Source organism: Delphinus delphis, chromosome 3 (assembly GCF_949987515.2).
Source record: "Delphinus delphis chromosome 3, mDelDel1.2, whole genome shotgun sequence".
Taxonomy (NCBI): Eukaryota; Metazoa; Chordata; class Mammalia; order Artiodactyla; family Delphinidae; genus Delphinus; species Delphinus delphis.
The window spans coordinates 17,819,557-17,842,660 of record NC_082685.1 but is presented as its reverse complement, the minus strand read 5'-3'; the positions used below and the strand labels follow the sequence as shown (position 1 = coordinate 17,842,660).

Sequence of the window (23,104 nt, the reverse complement as noted above, 5' to 3'; positions counted from 1 at the left end):
AGGAACTGTACCTGCAGGACTAGAGTATTACTCAGACTTCTGGGCATGGACACTGCCCCTGCCAGAGAATGTCATGGTGCTGTTGACTACTCCATGGAATTACTCAACACGCTGCTCACCACTGTCAGAACGGAGTAATCTTTAAGTGGTGGAATACCCAGGTGGAGGACACGAAATGGCCACTTCCAAATGCAAAATCAGAAATTCAAAGCTCTCTGTGTTTTCTGTGAACAGAGTTGATACCTTCAGAAAAGTAGACAAAAGCAGGGCAAGAACCAGGATGCAGCAGTTCAATATTCTGGGAGTAACAAATATACACTAATGCAGTGGACACAGAGGATTGCCCAGTCAAGGGAAAAAGTGGGTGAGAGCCTTTTGACAACTCCCTTGAGGCTCTAACCTCCCTTGTCAGATGCACATCAGGAAATGGCAAGTCACAGAAGTAGCAGTGCCCAGAACATCTCTAGGTGGCTGGGATCGTCACACCCGAAGCTGAGCATGCCCCTGACTGCCATGTGTAGTGTAACTACAGTGCAGAACAACTGGCGGGGGGAATGTCTGCACAGATTAAGCCCCTACTTTAGGGATTATCTGAGGGTCAGAGTCAAACTGAAGCCCAGAGGACCTGGGTTACTCAGGAATTTTTATCAACCTCTGCCTTCCAGATAGGGGTCCTGAGTTCTGAAAGCTGGGTTTGGAACAACATCCAGAATCATGGACTGTGTGAGGTCAGATAACCACAGTCTTCAAGGGCAAACTGGGTGGTAGTAACTGATGTGATGTTATCAGTTAGGAGTTGCTAAATCAAAAAGGGACACACAGTTCAAATGAATTGTCCCAGGAGAAGAATACAGGTAAGAAGCCAGTGGACACATGAACCAGGGAAATCTGACAAAAGTTGGTTTGAAGCAGAAGGTGGGAAGCATAATTTAAGTAACTCCTGGGCCAGTGCACAGGTGATTGCACTTTCTTTACACTGGGTGTAAATAGTGGGGGTGAGGAAAACAAAGCATTCCATTAAAGGTAGAAACCCTCCTACATAAGAGAATCAAGTACAGTAAAATGCTTATAGACCATTTTCTTACTTTTTTGTTCCTGTGCTTCTCAATTTTTACAATTTTATAATTTATCTTAATGGTCAACTAATTTCTATATTGTTAATGAAGGTCCATGTTGGTTCTGATACTTGGTAATTCAGACTAATTCAGACTATTCAACTGAGGCAGTTCTGAATTATGAGGAGTGTTTGACATTCTTAAGTTCTCAAAACCCACACTACTGTGAACCTTGACTCTCAGTAAATAAAATGACTATCTTCATGTAAGCTTTCATGGTTATTATGTAGAATGGAAATTCTCTTGCATTCAATAATTAATACACTTAGTCTCAAAGCTCTTCCATATCACTTTTCTCCAATATGATGTCTCTGATGCTGAATGAGGTTTGCAGTCTGGTTGAAAGCTTTCCCACATTTATTACATTTATAGGGTTTCTCTCCCGTGTGAATCCTCTGATGTTGAGTCAGATGTGTACTTCGGATAAAGGCTTTCTCACAGATTTTACATTTATAAGGTTTTTCTCTAGTATGAATTCTCTTATGTTGAGTGAGGGCTGAATGGTCACTGAATGCTTTCTCACATATATTACACGCATAAGGTTTCTCCCCAGTATGAATTCTCTGATGCTGGGCTAGGGCTGATTGGTCCCTGAAGGCTTTCTCACACAAACCACATCTGTAAGGTTTCTCTCCAGTATGAATTTTCCGATGTCGAGCAAAGGATGAATTATCCCTGAAAGCTTTCCCACATTCGTTACACTTATAAGGTTTCTCTCCAGTATGAATTCTTTGATGTTCAGTAAGGGAAGAGTTCACCCTGAAAGCCTTCCCACATTCATTACATTCAAAAGGCTTCTCCCCAGTGTGAATTCTCTGATGCTGAAGAAAACTTGTACTCTGATTGAAGGCCTTCCCACATTCATTACATTTATAGGGTTTCTCTCCACTATGAATATTCTGGTGTTTGGTAAGATGTGCCCTGCACACAAAGGCTTTGTCACATATGTTACATTTAAAAGGCTTCTCTCCAGTATGTATTCTATGATGGTGGGCAAGGTGTATGTTTCGGATAAAAGCTTTTCCACATAAGTTGCATTCAAAAGGCTTCTCTCCAGTATGAATTTTCTGATGATAAGTAAGTGAGGAACTCACTGAGAAGGCCTTGCCACATTCCTTACATTCATACGGCTTCTCACCAGTGTGAATTCTTTGGTGATGGATGAGGTGTGTGCTCTGGTGAAAGGCTTTCCCACATTCTCTACATTCATATCGCTTCTCTTTAATAAGAATTTTCCGATTTGCATTAAGTTTTTCAGTATGAATCTTCTGATGTTTATTGAGGGTTGAACTCTTAGTGAAGACTTTTCCACACTCACTACACTCAAAGGCTTTTTTGCTAGATTGAAATCCCTGACTCTGAACAAAGGATGAGCTCATGGTGCAGTGCTTCCCAGATTCATCACATTTCTGGTTACCAACCACAGATGAAGTTTTCTCATGAGCAAGCATCACTTGCTGCAACTTTATCTCCTGGCTTCCATGCTGCCATTCCAACAGTGTATCATATTTCCAGTGAGTATCTTTAGTGAATCTTTCCTTTATCATCCACTGACCCAATTCTCCTTCAGGAATATCTGCCTTGAGAGTTGATTTCTTACTCACAGGTGTAGTCATCCAATCTGAAAGACATCAAAAATTCAAATGTCTGTTTTATCTTAGTAAAACATCTAGTTGGGATAAGAACGTGACCTTGTTTATAATGCTAACAGAGAGGTTGTAATTTTGAAGATTTCTTGAAGTGAAGATAAAACAGGAAAAGGGAGAAGAGGTGAACAGAGGACATGGCAGGAAGGGGTTGACAACTATACAATGTATGAAGCAGGAGAGCTTGGAGCTGACATTCAGAAGTCACAGGCCTGAGCTGGGATCCTGAGTACAATATTTATTTTCTTTGTGATTACAGAGAAGTTACCTGAATTTTGAAGCCTCAAAAATACCTGTAAGACCACACTATGCTAACAGATAAGAAAAAAATGTACCTTATCTGTTTTAGTGATATGGTCTTTAAAATAACCTAGATGTGACCTTAAGAAACCATTGAAACTAGAGGTCAACACTTGGTAGAAAAAAAGTTCAGCTTCGGAGTAACTACTAAAACCGGCATTTATGTTTTATAGACACATTTTAGCATTCAGATGGAAAATAAAAAGTTAGGCTACTATAGAGCCTGTGAAACACTGATACCTACTAATAAAGTTAGAACCTCCTGCTACCAGTGAGGAAGCAACATCTTCAAACCTATATGAATAATGTGACATTGATATAAGGAAAATGTACCATGAGGATGTATATGTGAGCATAAAAAATTAGGAAGAAAGCAGCAAATCTGCCAGGATATATCCAGTATGTCTTGGAGGCAAGGCCCTGAACTTGGGGAAAGGAGTATAATAGTCATTAGAAATGGGACTCTGCTACTGGGATCTGGGCCAAGGTCCCATGAATTGTCTGACAAAATTATTCCTCTCCCCCAAAACAAATTCCACACTTACTCAACAACAGTCTCACTTGGTCTCATGGGTATCCTGATATTAACAAGTAGAGTTCTGAATGCATACTAGTTTTCTGTACGTATTTGTGAATATCTGTCTTTTGTGTTAAGTCTATTTAAGACTTTGTACTAAGAAATGCAATGATAAGGACTTGATACTAACACAGATGATGCAAAGATTCCTGGGAAAGCCTATCAAGAACAAGCCTCCCTCAATGCTTTTTTCTCCTACTCACTCCAGAAAATCTATAAAGAGCTATAATAATAATAATAATGAAACTCCTTGTACTTACCTGGAAAAGAAAGTTAAACAGGTGCACTTTAAGGCTACAATCCTTGTGAGCTTAGAATAATATATCCTTGCTCAAAACAAAGAATGTTTAAAGTTAAACACCAGTTTTGCCAAATCTCAAAATCTTAAGAACTGACTTTCGCTTCTGGACCTGACAAAGTAGCCTGTGGAAGACCAGGTTCTTGCAAAAAACACCCAAAAAATCTGAATTGAAAAAAAAAATCTGTCTAAAGGCATCAGATATCACTTGAAGCCAACTTGATAGTCTAATATTTGGGATAGAAGGGAAATACAGAGGTGATTCTAACAGTGTTTTTTTTTTCGTCAGAGAATTTGCTGAATTCTTAAACTTCTCAGGGCAAGAGACTAAGCTAAGCAGAAATTCAGAATTCTCTATAGTCTTATAGTACTGTTGAGCCAAAAACTGGAGTTCAGGACCTTCTGGGGGGCTGTGGGGTAAACAGTGGTCAGAGTAAACATGTAAAGCTCTCAGTTGGGACTCCTGGAGGTCTACAACCTAACAGCAAGGGCAAACAAGAGATAGGTAAAGCTTCATAAACATTCAACCCAATCTCCAGCTAATGAGTCCCTGGGTGGATGGATTAGGGTGGTTTGCTTGTACTCCAGCTGTCTACGAGAGGGAAGGAAAATTTTCTCTGGAGGAACATAACATCATCCAGAGCGTATTCACTCCTTCACACATGATGTCAAGGATTCAGTCAAAAAGTACCAGGAGTACTAAGAAATTATTGAATCAAGAGAAAAAACAGACAATAGAGAAAGACCCTCAGAACTCAGATACCAAAATTATCAGACATGGGGTTTGAAATAAGTGTGACTAACATGTTCAATAAAACAGATAAGAATGAGAACTTTAACAGAGAATTGGAACCAAAGAATCCAATGAAAATTCTAGAACTGAAAAATATAACTGAAATTAAGAACTCAATAGATAGCTTTAACAGTATATTGGACATTGGGACTTCCCTGATCGTCCAGTGGTAAAGAATCTGCCTTCCAATGCAGGAGACAGGGGTTCGATCCCTGGTCAGGGAACTAAGATCCCACATGCCACGGAGCAACTAAGCCTGTGCGCCACAACTACTGAGCCTGTGCGCAACTAGAGAGCCCGTGTGTCACAAACTACAGAGCCCACGTGCTCTGGAGCTCAAGTGTCACAACTAGAGAGAGAAAACATGCACGCCACAACTAGAGAGAAGCCCACGTGCCACAGCGAAGAGCCTCTGCACTGCAACAAGAAGATCCTGCATGCCACAACAAAAACCTGACACAGAGAAAAAAAAATTTTGAATAAATAAATAAAATGAATAAATATTTTAAGAAACAGTATATCAGACATAGCAGAAGAGAGGAATAGTGAACTAAAAAAAATACATAGGCAGAAAATATCCATGGTAAAACCTGGAGGAAAAAATTTAAAAAGACATATAAGACATGGTGAAAACATTTATTAACATATGTGTGACTGGAGTTCTCGAATGGGAGGAGGAAAAGAATGGGGCAAAAAACACTATTTTTTAAAAAAAAGGTTGAAAAATGAATTTGAGAAGCACAACAGACTGCAAGCAGGATAAATTCAGAGAAAATCCACCTAGGTACACCATAGTCAAACTACTGAAAACATAAGATTAATTTGAAATTTCCTTGAGAGGAAAAATATATTACCTTTAAAAGAGAAAAAAAAATAAAACTGATAGCTCTCTTTTCAACCAAAAACAAGGGAAAACAGAAGACAACGAAATAGGAACTTCCCTGATAGCACAGTGGTTAAGAATCTGCCTGCCAATGCAGGGGACATGGGTTCAAGACCTGGTCTGGGAAGATCCCACATGCTGTGGAGCAACTAAGCCTGTGTACCACGACTACTGAGCCTGCGCTATACAGCCCATGAACCACAACTACTGAGCCCTCATGCCACACCTACTGAAGCCCACACACCTCGAACCTGTGCTCCGCAAAATGAGAAGCCATGGCAACAAGAAGCCCACGCACCGTAACAAAGAGTAGCCCCTGCTCACCACAACTAGAGAAAGCCTGCGTGCAGCAATGAAGAACCAATGCAGACAAAAATAAATTAAATAAATTTAAAAAAATAGCTCTGTAATTGTCTAAAAAAAAAAAAGACGACAATGAAATAGCATCTGAAGTGCTGAAAATTGCTAAACTAGAACTCAATAGAAACAAAATGTCCCAAAAAGGTAAATATGAAATGGATATTTCTGTACAAATAAAAACAGAGATTGTGTCACCAGCAGGCCCATATTAAAAAAAAACAATAAAAGGAGTGTTCCAGGCAGAAGAAAGATAATCCCAGGTGTAAAAGTAAGAAAAGGCAATGGAAAGAGTAAATAAAAATATTATTGCACAAAACAATAATTATAATGTCTTGAGAGGTTGAAAATATATACATAATTAAAATACATAGCAAAAACACCACAAGACATGAAAGAAAGAAATAGTATTGTTTTAAGCTATTAGCATTGCCTGGAAATTATTTATTTTGGATAGTAATAAGCTGGTTTTACTTATTAGACTTACCAATAAAAGACTGGTTAAAGAAGATACAAGCTCATACAGTCTTTAAGACTAGTTAAAGAAGGTACAAGCTCATTGGAATATGGAACAGTAAAAATAGTTGATTCAAAAGAAGACAAGAAAAAAAATGGACTTAAAGCAGGTGAGTAAAATTAAAATTAAATAATGAAATAGCAGACGTCCAATCCTATACATATTAGTAATTGGTCTAAATTCTCCTATTAAAAAACTAAGGTTGGGCTTCCCTGGTGGTGCAATGGTTGAGAGTCTGCCTGCCGATGCAGGGGACACAGATTCATGCCCCGGTCCGGGAAGATCCCACATGCCGCGGAGCAGCTAGGCCCGTGAGTCATGGCCGCTGAGCCTGCGCGTCCGGAGCCTGTGCTCCGCAACGGGAGAGGCCACAACAGTGAGAGGCCCATGTACTGCAAAAACAAACAAACAAACAAATAAAAAACTGTTGTGAGGCTGGATTAAAAAAATAAAATCCAACTATATGGCACTCAGGAGAGAAATATCAAAAATATAGATCCAGAATTAAAAGGAAAGAAAAGAATGGAAAAGGATTTATCAAGCAAGCACTAACCACAAGAAAGCTGGTATACCTACACTAATATCAGACAAATCTCATAATATTAGAGAAAACAGGCTTTAAGATAGTTCATATTGACAAAAGGTTCAATTATCTAGGAAAATATAACAAATCTACATTTTCACATAATATAACTTCAAAATGTATAAAGTAAAAATTGAGAAAATAAAAAGGAAAAATAGAGAAACCTTAACAATGATAGTGAGATATGTTTACATACCATTCTCAATAACTCACAAATCAAACCATTAAGAATAGGGGATCTGAATAACAAGATAAACAAACTTGATCTAAATGATATACTTATAACACTATACCCAACAATGACAGAATATACATATTTAAGTGCATATAGAACATTTACAAAAACTGAACATATACTGGGAGGTGAAGTAGTATGAACACATTTCACAGGACAGAGATCATTCAGAATGTGTATTCTGAACTCAGTGGAATTATGCCAGAAGTGAATAACAAAATACCAAAAAGACGGTTAGAAAATCCAGATATTTTAAAACTAGTCCATACATTTCTAAATAACTGATAAAGAAATCAAAACAAAAATTAGAAAATATTTTAAACTTAATAGAACCATGAAATGAAACTCACAAAATGCAGCTACAGCATGGTTAGAAGGAAATGTACATCTATCTATCTGTATCAATTATCAATCTCAAGAAATCAGAAAAATAGCAAATTAAATACAAAGGAGAAGGAAAGAAATAATAAAAATAACAGAAATCGATAACTTAATAAAAAATTGATAGACCTCTATCAAGACTAATGGAGAAAGAGAGAAGGCACATATTACCACTATCAAGAATGATAAAGGTGACATCAAGACAAATTCTAAAGAGATTTATAAGATAATAGCATAATGAGGAAACTTTATGCCAATAAACTAAAAGACTAAATTCTAGGAAGATATAGTGTATCAAAACAGATGCAAGAAGAAAGAGAAAATCTGAATGGTCCTACATCTAATAAATAAATTGAATCTTCCATTTAATACCTTCTCACAAAGAAATTTTCAAGCAGAGATGGCTTCACTAGTGAATTCTTCTGAACATTTAAGGAAGTCCAGTCTGTATACAAACAGGCCAGCGGAACAGATTATAGACCCAGAATCAGACCTATGCCCATGCAGTCCCCTTATGTATGACAAAGGTACACTGCAGTACAATGGGGGAAATGATAGTCTTTTCAGTAAATGATCCTGGGTCAACTGAATACCTTTATGGAAAATAATGAAAATAAATCTTCCTTGTGGACTGTAGACCTAAATATGAAAAACAAAAGAATAAAGGAAAACACAGAAGATCTTCATGGCATTAAATGTCTTAAGTAGGACACAAAAAGCATTAACTTTAAGAAAAACCCCAATTAATTGGACTATCCTAAATATTTAGAACTTCTGTTTACCAAATAACATCATTATTCGAAGTGTGAAATAATATTTATAATGCATTATGTATCTATATGACAGAGGATCAAATCCCAAATGTACAACCCTAAAATATATCAATAAGGTAAGATTAGACAACTAAATAGAAAATAGGGGAGAGACTTATAGATACTTTACAAAAGAGGATATTTAAATGATCAATAAAAAAATAAAAAGATGATCAACTTCATTAGTCATAAGTTGAGATACAATGAGATACTCCATATATCCTCTAGAATGGTGAAAAACAAACTTTTAATGACAATACTAAGTATATAAGAGGACATGGAACCTTCGTATCCTGCTGGCTGGAGTATAAACGGGTATAACCACTTTAAAAAACTATTTGGCGGTGTCTATTAAAGCTTGCAGGGACTTCCCTGGTGGTCCAGTGGTAAGGAATCCACCTTACAATGCACGGGACGCAGGTTCGATCCCTGGTCAGGGAACTAAGATCCCACATGCTGCGGGGCAACTAAGCCCGCAAGCCACAATTACTGAGCTCACGTCCCTCAACTAGAGAACCTGCATGCTGCAAACTATGGAGCCCACATACTCTGGAGCCCACACCACAATTACAGAGCCCACGTGCCCTGGAGCCTGTGCGCCACAACTAGAGAAGAGAAAACAGTCACACCACAACTAGAGAGAAGTCCGTGCACTGCAACTAAGACCCAAAGCAGCCAAAAAAAATAAATTAAAAAAAAAAGCTTGCCTACTCATGAACATAGTACTCCTAGCTATATGCTCAAGAGAAATGTATAACGTACATTCTCTAAAAGATGTACAAGAATGTTCATAATAGTTCCAGTATTACTGATAATAGCTCCAAGTCAGAAATATACCAAATGTCTAGCAACAGTAGAATGTATAAATAGTGGTAGGTTTACAGAGTGAAATATCATACCTCAATAAGAATGAATCAACTATTGCTACATAAGACAACATGGATGAATCTCAAATACACTGTGAAAGCAAAGAAGCCAGACACAAAAGAGTAGACACATATGATTCCATTTATAAAAAGTTTTAAAATAGGCAAAACAAAGCTATGGTCAGGGTAGTAATTATCTTCAGGACAAAAGAAACAGAGGGGATGGGAGGGGATATCTGGTGTTCTAGGAACATTTTATTTCCTGATATAGGTGCTGGTTATACAGATGTATTTATACTGTAAAAATCTGATGAGCTGTACACTTATAATTTATGTATTTTCCTGTGTTAGTATTACTTCAATAAAAGTTTACTTTAAAAAATCTGGGAGTGGCTTTCAAAAATAATAATTTGGCTCAATAAAAACAACCAATTGCTAGCTTTCTTTTCTAGCAGCTATTAGATAGCTATATTTATTAAAGCCTTTTCTGGATTGTGATCATTAAACATATCACCTATATATAAGAGAAAACTGGCTTTTTAACGTTTTGTGTTACAGGAAAACACTCATCTAATTGTGTTATCAAGAGGGGGTCAAACACACCCTGGTTTCACGACGCTGAAGATAAACTGAGATGGGGAAAGACTGGACCCTCAGAGTCAGTTCTCACTGGGGCCCAGGTTACTTCATGGGGGCTGAATTAGGAGCAGTACCTGTAGCTGCATTGGGCCGCACTAAAAAAAGTATGGGTTTAAACTATATATCGATAACTCTAGGGTATCAAACAAGGTATGCAAGTAGTATGATCCAAACCCTATACAATGTAGTCAAGAGGTCACCCCCAGGGAGAGACCAGAAACTGACCCAATTTCCTCCAAATCATCAAAAGTTTCAAGACTTGGCACTATCAAGTACATCTGAGAGTGGGGGTGGATAAAATAAGGAGTTTTGGATTAAGGTCAGTTTATGAAGCCTTTATGCCCTCAGATCCCTTCCCCAACTCAGAGGAGCTGGAAGGTTTCCCTCTTCCAACTGAGGAAAGCCTCTAACAAGAAAGAGATACCAAAGAGATATCAAAACAATCAAAGAGAAAATTTGAGAACACAGTGCCTATAAAGGGAGATGAAAGTGTTTTTGGAAATCATTACCTTTAGAGGTAAGATATTACCATTGTAAAACACGAATAAGAGCTTACAAATAAAACAAGAGTTTTTGGAAATTAAAAAGGATGGCAGAATTTGAAAACTCAACAGAGAATTCCCACCATAAACAATTAGAAAACCAGGGAAAAAGTGAAACAACTATTTTTAGGCAATGGAAAAGTAATCCTGGAAAAGTAAACTCACAGTGACAGAAGCAGATCTGTGGTTGCCAGGGGCTGGGGACAGGGGATGGGATTAATTGCAAAGAGGTAAGAAGGCATTTTTGGTTAGAGATGACAAAAATGTTATTCCTTTGATTTGGTGATAAATTTGTCAAAACTGATCAAATATTACACTTAAAATGGTGAATTTTATTGCATGTAAATTATACTTTAATGAAGCTCATTAAAAATATTTTAAAAATCTCAGTAGATGAACTGGAAGACATAACTGAAGAAACCTGTCAAAAGTAGAACAAAAAAAATAAAGATGGAAATTTTAATAAAAAGATAAAATTAGGGCTTCCCTGGTTTTTCAGTGGTTGAGAATCTGCCTGCCAATGCAGGGGACACGGGTTCGAGCACTGATCTGGGAAGATCCCACATGCCGCAGAGCAACTAGGCCCATGAGCCACAACTACTGAGCCTGCGCGTCTGGAGCTTGTGCTCCGCAACAACAGAGGCCGCGACAGTGAGAGGTCCATGCACCGCAATGAAGAGTGGCCCCCGCTCACCGCAACTAGAGAAAGCCCTCGCACAGAAACGAAGACCCAACCCAGCCATAAATAAATAAATAAATAAATAAATATTTTAAAAAAACAAAAAAAACTTACTGGGGACAGTAAGATTTATATATATATATATATATATATATATATATATATATATATATATATATATATAAAAGATAAAATTAGAAGACCAGTCCAGGTGGTATCAGGCATTCCATCAAGAGAAAATAGAGAAAACTGAAGGTGGAAATTAAAAAATGCTAGAAGAAAATGTCCAAGATCCACAGGGCAGAAATTTAGATGGAAAGGCTCACCAATCCTCAGTGGATCCAAGTATAGGAGCACACCAGGGTACACCACTGAGAAACACTGGAGTAAATGAGGAGATCATGCAAGCTTTCAGAGAGGAAAAACAGGTCACAAGTGATGAAGAACCTGAAGATTTTGGATTTCTCAATAGCAGACTTAGGTCTAGAAAACAACAGAGCAATGTCTTCAGAATTCTGAAGAAAAAAGATTTCCAGTGTTGAATTCTATCTAGTCAAACTATCCAGAAAGTGTTACGGCAGGAAAAAGACATTTATAGACTTGCTAGGTTACCAAAAACTTATTCCTGTGCATCCTTTCTTAGGAAGCTACTGGAAGACATGTGCAAATGAAGAGATAAGCCAAGAAAAAGGATGATGTGGGACGTGCAGGCCGGGAAAGACGGGATTTGCAGGAGGATGACAGCTAGGCACCTGCCATTCCAGAAAGGAGCAGGTCAGATGGCTCCAGAAGAGACTTTTCCAGGAAAATGAAATTGTCAGAATGACTTCTGATCTAAAAGTCTTGAGAATCGAGATGCAGACAACTAGAGAAGGTCTGAGATTAAATTAAATTAAATTAAACTAAATGAACCCTGGGAAGATTGCTTAGGAAAGCAAAAGCAAAAGTTGCCAGGACTTACTTCATGGATCAGCTGTGAATAGTGCTTCAGAATGTAAACAATGACTATTTCTCTGACCATTAAGTACACTATAACCCTACTGGAAGGATAGGGAATGGAAAAGGTAGTAAGACGAATAGTCGGGGAGGTGAGTTTAATCCTCACTTTTATAGAAGGAATTCAGTAAATAATGCCTAAAACTGAAAAGTCAAGAGGTAGCAATATAAACACATTCCTTAAAGACATGGAAACAAATGTACCAAATAATCAACTGAAAGAAGAGAAAATGGTTACTTCTAAAGAGGAGAGAATGGGGATAAGGGGGGATAAGAGGCCATCAGTTTTCATAATAAACATTGTAGTTTCGTTAAACTAAATGCATTATTGTTATGACATTTAATACTAAAAATAAAGAAAAAGGACAGAATAAGCTCCAAAAAATTCAAAGGAAAGAAATAATGAAGAGCAAAAATTAATGAAATAAAGATAAAATAGAAACAATCAGTAAAGTCAAAAATTATTTATTAAATTTATTAAAAAGGCAAACCTCTGATAAGATTTATACAAAAAAAAAAGACAAAAGTAAATTATTATTAGAAAAAATTCATGATTTCATTCAACAAATACATACTGGGACCTGGTGAGCTGAGATACAAGAGCAAACATGGCCAAGTCCTTCCCTCATGGAGCTAAGGGTAGAAAGCATTATTTAAACAGGACACAGAAAGCACTAAGATAAAGATCATTAAGACAAAGACTGATTACGAACTTCTGCTAGTAAAGAAAGAGAAAAGATAAGCTATAGACTGGCACACATATTAACTGATAAAGTATTCAATTCCTAATTATATATAGAAGTCTTACAAGTGAATAAGAAAAAGATAAACTATAACAGAAAAATGGATGAAGAATATGTCACAGAACACAAATAATCAACATATGAAGATGTTCAAGTCCACCAGTAAACAAGGAAGTGCAAATTAAAACCACAATGAGATACCATTTCTTAGGAATTTTGGTTCAGTTCCTGTTACTTGCCAAAGTAACATCAACTGACCTGAATTAACTATTAGTATAATTTGTATCAACTAATTTAATCAGCAATCTGGGACCACGTAGTAGACCTGAAGAAGCATATACTCTTAAACCCACTATTTCTACACCTATGAATACACCTAAAGAAATTCCCAAACAAGGCCCATGTGTATAAGGAAGTATGTACAAGAATATTCAGGTCTGGACTTCCTTGGTGGTGCAGTGGTTAAGAATCCGCCTGCCAATGCAAGGGACACAGGTTCAAGCCCTGGTCCAGGAAGATCCCACATGTTGTGGAGAAACTAAGGCCATGTTCCACAACTACTGAGCCTGCACTCTAGAGCCCATGAGCCACAACTACTGAGCCCTCGTGCCACAACTACTGAAGCCTGCACGCCTAGAGCCCATGCTCTGCAACAAGAGAAGCCACCTCAATGAGAAGCCCACGCACCACAACAAAGAGTAGCCCCCACTCACCACCACTAGAGAAAGCCCGTGTGCAGCAATGAAAACCCAACGCAGCCAAAATTAAATAAATAAATTTAAAAAAAAAGAATATTCAGGTCAGCATCATTCAAAAGGCAGCAAAAAGTCTGGAAACAACCTACAGGTCTATCAGCAAGAAAATAGTTAAATAAAGGTATAGCCATTGAAGGAGTATCAGAGTGCAGTTAAAAATGACTAGAGCTACACATCTCAACAAGGATTGAAAAAAATGCAAGCTGTGGAAAGGTATCTATAGTACAATACATATATATATGTATATATCAACTTTAAAGTGTGCAAAGCTAAACAATATTGCTCAGAGCTATGGATAAATGTGGTAAAGAGCAAGAAGAGCAGCACAGGAGCTAATGTAAAATTCAAGCTAGTGGCTCTCTGGTATGAAAGGAGGAAGATCTGATGAGGAGGGACACATCGAATTTCACATATGCAGTTTGTTCTGTTTCTTCAGCTGGACAGCAGGGTATGGAGGGTGTTTGCCCATTCTTCAGGCTGTTCAAAAATGTTACAGATTCTGTTCTGTAGATAGGATTACAGTATCAAAATATATTTGCTTTAAGTAAAAAAAGGAAATGATAATGCTAAGTGTTGAAATAAAATTATAGCATGTAAGAGAAATAGGAGCTGGTTCTCTACAAAAAGTCTCAACAAATTTTAGAGGAAAAATACACAGATAAAGTTGGAAATGAGAAAGAGGATATAATGTAAAATGTTAAAATTATAGATGAACCTGGAAGAAATGGACAAATTCTTAGAAATGCACAACCTGCCAAGACTGAATCAGGAAGAAATAGAAAATATGAACAGACCAATCACAAGCACTGTGATTAAAAATCTTCCAACAAACAAAAGCCCAGGACCAGATGGCTTCACAGGCGAATTCTATCAAACATTTAGAGAACAGCTAACACCTATTCTCCTCAAACTCTTCCAAAATATAGCAGAGGGAGGAACACTCCCAAACTCATTCTACGAGGCCACCATCACCTTGATACCAAAACCAGAAAAGGATGTCACAAAGAAAGAAAACTACAGGCCAATATCACTGATGAACACAGATGCAAAAATCCTCAACAAAATACTAGCAAACAGAATCCAACAGCACATTAAAAGGATCATACACCATGATCAAGTGGGGTTTATTCCAGGAATACAAGGATTCTTCAATATACGCAAATCAATCAACGTGATACACCATATTAACTAATTGAAGGAGAAAAACCATATGATCATCTCAATAGACACAGACAAAGCTTTCGACAAAATTCAACACTTTTTGAAAAAAAAATTTATGATAAAAACCCTGCAGAAAGTAGGCATAGAGGGAACTTACTTCAACATAATAAAGGCCATATATGACAAACCCACAGCCAACATCGTCCTCAATGGTGAAAAACTGAAAGCATTTCCACTAAGATCAGGAATAAGACAAGGTTTCCCACTCTCACCACTCTTATGCAACATAGTTTTGGAAGTTTTAGCCACAGCAGTCAGAGAAGAAAAGGAAATAAAAGGAATCCAAATCGGAAAAGAAGAAGTAAAGCTGTCACTGTTTGCAGATGACATGATCCTATACATAGAGAATCCTAAAGATGCTACCAGAAAACTACTAGAGCTAAAAAATGAATTTGGTAAAGTAGCAGGATACAAAATTAATGCACAGAAATCTCTGGCATTCCTATACACTAATGATGAAAAATCTGAAAGTGAAATCAAGAAAACACTCCCATTTACCATTGAAACTAAAAGAATAAAATATCTAGGAATAAACCTACCTAAGGAGACAAAAGACCTGTATGCAGAAAATTATAAGACACTGATGAAAGAAATTAAAGATGATATAAATAGATGGAGAGATATACCATGTTCTTGGATTGGAAGAATCAACATTGTGAAAATGACTCTACTACCCAAAGCAATCTACAGATTCAATGCAATCCCTATCAAACTACCACTGGCATTTTTCACAGAACTAGAACAAAAAATTTCACAATTTGTATGGAAACACAAAAGACCCCGAATAGCCAAAGCAACCTTGAGAACGAAAAACGGAGCTGGAGGAACCAGGCTCCCTGACTTCAGACTATACTACGGAGCTACAGTAATCAAGACAGTATGGTACTGGCACAAAAACAGAAAGATAGATCAGTGGAACAGGATAGAAAGCCCAGAGATAAACCCACACACTTATGGTCACCTTATCTGTGATAAAGGAGGCAGGAATGGACAGTGGAGAAAGGACAGCCTCTTCAATAAGTGGTGCTGGGAAAACTGGACAGCTACATGTAAAAGTATGAGATTAGAACACTCCTTAACACCATAAAAAAAATAAGCTCAAAATGGATTAAATACCTAAATGTAAGGCCAGAAACTATCAAAATCTTAGAGGAAAACATAGGCAGAACACTCTATGACATAAATCACAGCAAGATCCTTTTTGACCCACCTCCTAGAGAAATGGAAATAAAAACAAAAATAAACAAATGGGACCTTATGAAACTTCAAAGCTTTTGCACAGCAAAGGAAACCATAAACAAGACCAAAAGACAACCCTCAGAATGGGAGAAAATATTTGCAAATGAAGCAACTGACAAAGGATTAATATCCAAAATTTACAAGCAGCTCATGCAGCTCAATAACAAAAAAACAAACAACCCAATCCAAAAATGGGCAGAAGACCTAAATAGACATTTCTCCAAAGAAGATATACAGACTGTCAACAAACATATGAAAGAATGCTCAACACAATTAAACATTAGAGAAATGCACATCAAAACTACAATGAGGTATCATCTCACACCTGTCAGAATGGCCATCATCAAAAAATCTACAAACAATAAATTCTGGAGAGGGTGTGGAGAAAAGGGAACACTCTTGCACTGCTGGTGGGAATGTGAATTGGTACAGCCACTATGGAGAACAGTATGGAGGTTCCTTAAAAAACTACAAATAGAACTACCATATGACCCAGCAATTCCTCTACTGGGCATATACCCTGAGAAAACCATAATTCAAAGAGAGTCATGTGACAAAATGTTCATTGCTGCTCTATTTACAATAGCCCAGAGATGGAAACAACCTAAGTGTCCATCATCAGATGAATGGATAAAGAAGATGTTGCACATATATACAATGGAATATTACTCAGCCATAAAAAGAAATGAAATTGAGCTATTTGTAATGAGGTGGATGGACCTAGAGTCTGTCATACAGAGTGAAGTAAGTCAGAAAGAGAAAGACAAATACCGTATGCTAACACATATATATGGAATCTAAGGAAAAAAAAAGAAAAAAATGTCATGAAGAACCTGGGGGTAGGATGGGAATGGAGACGCGGACCTGCTGGGGAATGGATTGGGGATATGGGGAGGGGGAGGGGTAAGCTGTGACAGGCGAGAGTTGTGGCATGGACATATATACACTACCAAGCGTGGAATGGATAGCTAGTGGGAAGCAGCCGCATAGCACAGGGAGATCAACTCGGTGCTTTGTGACCACCTAGAGGGGTGGGAGGGGGGGTCGGGGGGAAGGGAGATGCAAGAGGGAAGAGATATGGGAACATATGTATATGTATAACTGATTCACTTTGTTGTGAAGCAGAAACTGGCACACCATTGTAAAGCAATTATACTCCAATAAAGATGTAAAAAAAAATTATAGATGAATACCATGCACAGTTGTAAATGAATACATTTTATGGCTCAAGAAAAGATAATTTAAAGCTAAAGGGCAAATGTACAATTGATATAACAAAAAGAAACTAAACAGATTAATAAATAAGGAAGAAATGTAAAAAGTTATTAGCAATCTACTCAAATTAAGGGATCAGGTCATTTTCTTTAGGTTTACTGGGTAAACAATTTCTGAAGAATTAAAGCTATTTTGGAGAAGGGGGGGGAATGACACCATTTGAGGGTCACACTGGTTTAACCCTCATCCTGACTTGCAACAAAATGGCAACATTAAATACATTGATATTAGTTAACCATCCTGAAGTTGAGTTTTCTGGGTTTTCTGTAGTGGGGTTAATCATATTTGCCTCACAGGCTGTAAGGTTGAAATGGGGCAGCTAACAAATCCCCGGAGATCACCCAGCACAGTGCTGATCCACAGGGGCTCAAATGTCAGCTCCCTGCCTACACTAGATCATGGCCCAGGGAAGAGAAAAATTTTAAAAGAAAGCTATCAGAAGGACTTTTTCTTACTATTATTAAAATTAAGTGTCTTTCTAAACCAAGAGTGATAGATGCAACAATGGAAAAGTTCTAGATCCGATCCTTTGAAAAACCAGAGATAAACCTACTATCATTGTTCTACATGGTTTTTGAAGTCCTAGCCAGTCATTAAGAAGTGAAACAGAAATAAAAAACTACACTAAAAATAATTCAGTGAACACTTTAAGAATAAGAATTGGAGAGTGACAAGGGGAATAAATATTTGGAAATGACTACCACTTCTTTACAGCAGCAATTTCCAGTTGAAAAACAAGGAGGTAGTTCTATTAAAAAACAGCACTATAATTTTAATAGGAAATTGAAAGAACAACTATAAAACTTTACTGGGGGAATTCCCTGGTGATACAGTGGTTGGGACTCTGTGCTTCCACTGTTGTGGGCCTGGGTTCGATCCCTGGTCGGGGAACTAAGGTTGGGGCACTAAGATCCCGCAAGCCGCATGGTGCAGCCAAAAAACAAAAACAAACAAACAAAAAAAAAACCCACCAAACAAACAACAGCAACACAAAACCCCAAAAGTTTATTGGGAAATATAAGATTTCTTTCCATGTCTGACTGGCTGACCACTAATCATCCTTCGTGAATCAGCTCACAGCTTAGGGTGTCCAGGAAACAAGAGGTGCTGGAACAGAGGATCGTGAAAGGCATCTGGGAAGGACTGAACCATGACCTCATGGTTTTTCATGTCATTACTCATACCTGACTATAAAATCCCTTCTAGGCATAAAAGTCCTCTTCATCTTCACAATCCCCCCTCAAAAGTGCAATAAAGAATTAGTGTCAATGATGAATAATGGAAGAATAAATGATGTTAATAGGCCAGAGTACTAGGACAGTGGATTAATTTCTTTTAATTCCCATCCCTTGTCTTTTTTTGTTAAAACACTGCTTGTATAATATAATACTGAGTGAAATATTAAAAATGCCTTAGTTTGGGTGTAATAGAACATACAAATTCAGAATGCTATTGGGGTAAGTTAAAAGATTTTTTTGATAACTGAGTTTTGGAGTTAAGACATATAAATTCCATAACAGATTAGATCCTAGACATTCCAGTAAACAGTTACTTACTGTAGGATATAAAGTCCTGCCTACTTCATTGGGCTCCTGTGAAAAATCAGTAACAAAAGGTTTTTAAAAATATTTTACAATTGGCCAAATGCTGGCAGAAAGTGAAATGTAATGTCTTGAACATGCCAATAGCTCTCTAAAATATTGGGGGGTTTAGGGAAAGGCACCCCTGCTCCCGTTCTTAAGCTACCAGATCCAATGGGTTCCTCAAAACAAGTAACAGCCACTAAACTGTCGTGTTCTCTGTATCCCCAGGCAACAAGTCTTTGCCACTTACTAGGTGCCAAGCACTGTGCTGGGCATGAGCAATACAGCAAAACGGGCAAAAAATCTGGCTGTGCTCGTATGGTGCTTACAGCCCAGTGCAGCACCAGCAGAAGGTGGAGAATAATTAAATGCTGAATGTAGGTACACGTGGATGAACAAATATGAAGGTGGTTGAAGAAATGTGCAATGTTTAGCTAGAAGAGCTGCCTCAGTAGGCACATGGTGACTGGCCCTGAGGACCAGAAGCTGCTCAGCTGTGTGTAACCTATGCTGTTCCTCCTCACTGGAGAAGTGTGAGCAGAGACTGCACGGTCAGATGCTGAAGGGAACAACAGGACACACAAGCACAGTGGGGAGCTGTCCATCTACGCCAAATAGAGAGAGAAGAAAAATCATGGGGAGGAGGATCCAGGGAGGCACAAACTGCCACAAGACAGGAGTGCCACATGCACGTGGGGACAAATATGGCAACAAGGTATTGAGGTGAACATGAAGGGAAAAGATGCTCGTTTCTCAGTCCACAGGCCTGGCGCATGTGCTGTGTTCCTCCCAATGCCTCCCACATGCAGCATGCTTACCAAGACAGAAGCCTCCCAGGGAGTCCTCCGGCATCCATTCTTCCCCCTTTCCCAGCTGGGAAAACATATCTGGCTTGGGTCCTAAGAGTCCTGTTTTTGAGGGGAAAAAAAAAATGGGCCATATCTGTTCATACCAGAGATAAAATCATTGCAAGGATGAGGTATGGTCCATAGAACTTCCTGGAAAAGGTGACCTGATAGGGGCCCAGGGTACACAACAGTTCCCAGAAGGAGGAAAAGATGGTTTGGGCCTGACACAGAGAATCTGTTCCCGTCTTCCTCTCTGCTGGAAGGGAGGGAGGATTCGACCTCTAGTCACCTTTGAGACATCTGCACTTAGACTCCAAAGAGCCCTGTGCCCAGGACACAAAGGATAGGCACTGAGATAACATCCTCAGAACAGCTCACTCCCAACCCAAACTTCTGTATGGAACCAGTTTACGGGTCCCAAAGAAATCTCCAAATATGAAGATGAGACTTCAGAGGCTCCCACTTACCCAGGGACACCAGGTTGCTGTAGTTCTCCAGCATTACATCCCTGTACAGGGCTCTTTGAGCAGGGCTCAGCTGCGCCCATTCATCCTGGGTGAAAAGCACGGCCACATCCTTGAAGGTCACTGATTCCTGTAAGGGCAAACCCATCCCCGTTGACTGGTGGCTACTCCCTCACATGACTCTCTGGGAAATGCTGTGACCGTCTGCAGGGCTGTTAGCACAGAAGGGGGATGGTGTTCTGTGACAAGGGAAGCACTTCCTCAGGGTCTCCTAGGGGTCAAGCTTTTATCAGACTTCGTTCCCCTGAAGAAAAATACCTTGTGGAGAGGACAGGCCTCCTCAGCACTGGGACTTCACACTGGCTGTTCATCTTGCCCAAAACATTTTCTCCCATCTCCATCAATCTGCACAGCCCTGCCTGTACCCCCACCCCTATGACCAATCCTACCTAGGTCTTGGCTTCAGCATTACCTCTTCAGCACCCCTCCTCAACTGCTCCCATATCACCTGTGCAGGGCCATCCAAGCACTGTCCCACTCGCTGAGTTTTGGTTTACTTTTGGTTTCCCCCACTAGACTGTTAACTCCAAGAAGCTATGGACCATCTCCCTTGTCTTCCCATCATGTCTTCTAGAGCATGGCCCATGTACCCAGCACCTGTTACAAATGTGTTACTCAGCAACTCCTGCTTTTCTTCAGCTGAACCCAACACACATACACGGTTCCCATGGAAACAGTCCTTCTGGACAATGTGACCTTGTTCCCTCTGATCACAGCTAGTACCTTCTGTGGAAACACTTGGCTGAGAGGCCAAGAGAGCTGGTGTGAACTGAGAAGGAAGAGTTAAGTAGAAGCCCAGAGAAGAAAGGCAAGGGTCCAAGAGAAAGGACTTTTAGATTATTCTAGACCCCACTTGCCTAGCTGAAGTACAGGTGCATTTTGGCCTTTGGATTTTGGGCAATATCCCAGTATCCTTCCAATAAAGACCTGCTTTTGCTTAAGGTAGTCTGAGTTAGGTTTCTGTTACCTGCACCCAGATCCTTGCACAAAGTAGGCTGAACCAAGGAACATTTGTTGGACTGAACCCATGAACCAATCTGTCAGGGAACATTGTTCACCTTTCTTTCATGGGCATAGATCTAATACCTGGCACATTTTACATCCCTAATACAGGTCTGCTGAATGGCAACCAAAATTATGGCAGCCTGTAAACACAAGATCATTGTGTGACACCAACAATGAATTTGAGGAAAAGGCTAGGGAAGAGAAATATCACAGTGGACTGGCACCGTGAAGACAGGTTTCAAAACAAAAGTGGTGCCTGAGATGGGTTCTAAAGGACAAGCTAGAAACCAAGGAGAAGGGTGAGCAACCAGTGAGCTGGGACTGGGTTGACATGGCACTTTCAATCGGCTGCTCAGCCCTTCCAGTGATTTCTGCCACAGATTCCTGCCCTGGACAGGTTTAAGTGTGAATGAATTAGAACAAATTTACCAAATTCATCAGAATTTGTACACTCAAATGAACGCTGTCTCCTTCAAAGTGGAGTCCATACCCTTATTCTAATGAAGTTAGCACTGCTCAAAGCTTTTCAGTAATTTATTGAAATTGAAAACATACCACTTGAATGACTTCATTTGTACCCAATATTCCTCTGAAGTAAAAAGCCAAATATAATTTTTTTTTAAAGCCCAGTAAATCCCACCTTTCTAAGAAAGCATTCCAATTTCTCTCTTCTATCACTCCTATGTTAGGTACTGCCTTTACCACTTTAGACTCTTATTTTACTTGCTAGTGGAAAGAGTGCAGGTTTCCACTTTGGACCAACCTGGGTTTCACTTCCAGTTGTGTCACTTAGGTGAGCTTTAGCAAGTTCCTGAGCTCTGACACCCACCAGGATGTGCCCAAGATGGGGCGGGGGGGCAGGAGCGGGTCAGGCTCCTGAGAGAGACTGGACTGGGAGAAAAGCTCCTGGTCAGGGTAAACAAACAGGCCCACCCTCCTCAACTACTACATTCAAATCTCCTAAGGCAATTTAGAGGGGGAAGCCCACAGCAATCCCTCACTCACCTGGACCACGGTTGGCAGGCACCTGACTGCCATTCCTTCTTCTCTGATGAGCCTCAGGCTGGTAACACCTTCTACTGTTTATGAGGAGAGGACTGGGTCAAAAGATACCACACAGCAGTCCAGAGTGGGGCTTTGAGCATTCACACCCTGGGAATCCTCCAATACTCCAGGTAGTGAATTCTTAGTCCCTATTTGCTCCCAATCCTCTCTCCTCCTGGAGGGTCTTTCTGATGGCCTCCCCTGTAAAGGGAATAGCTCACCTTGCAGCTACTCCCAGCACCCCCCACCAATTTTCCCCCTAGCAATCTGAGTCAGATCCTCCATATCTTCCCTTCTGTATTTAAATACTTTGACTTTTCTTGAAGAAAGCATCCTCCAGCCTGTTTTCATACTTTCTACACACTCTCCAGCCTTTTGCCCTTAAATTATGCTGAGAGATCTCAAGAAAAGTGTGTCTCCTGCCTGGACGGCTGCCTAATCCTTGGGCAGGGAGTGAAAGAAGTAGAGAAGGAGGGTCGTCTTCTTTCTCCTAGAAAAGAAGCTAAGAAGGCTGGATTTTCATTGTCGAGACGTCTCTCAAGGCCATGCCGTTCTCTGGCCTCAAGCCTCTCCTTCTCTGGCGCCCAGTTTGGGAGACCTGGAGTCAAAGGTGGGAGAGAAGCTGTGTATTTGTGCGGGGTGGGGGTG

At 39.3% G+C, this 23,104-nt stretch overlaps 1 protein-coding gene across 1 annotated transcript; it reads right to left on the bottom strand.

Moving 5' to 3' along the window:
* Positions 1 to 1,402: 1,402 nt before the first annotated feature.
* ZNF454 (zinc finger protein 454) lies at positions 1,403 to 22,450 on the bottom strand. Its single transcript, XM_060006748.1, has 4 exons — positions 22,418 to 22,450; positions 20,351 to 20,477; positions 19,854 to 19,943; positions 1,403 to 2,736 (listed from the first exon to the last, which is right to left on the bottom strand). Exons 1-4 carry the CDS (start codon positions 22,448 to 22,450, stop codon positions 1,403 to 1,405), a joined length of 1,584 nt encoding a protein of 527 aa, XP_059862731.1.
* Between the last annotated feature and the right edge of the window lie 654 nt (positions 22,451 to 23,104).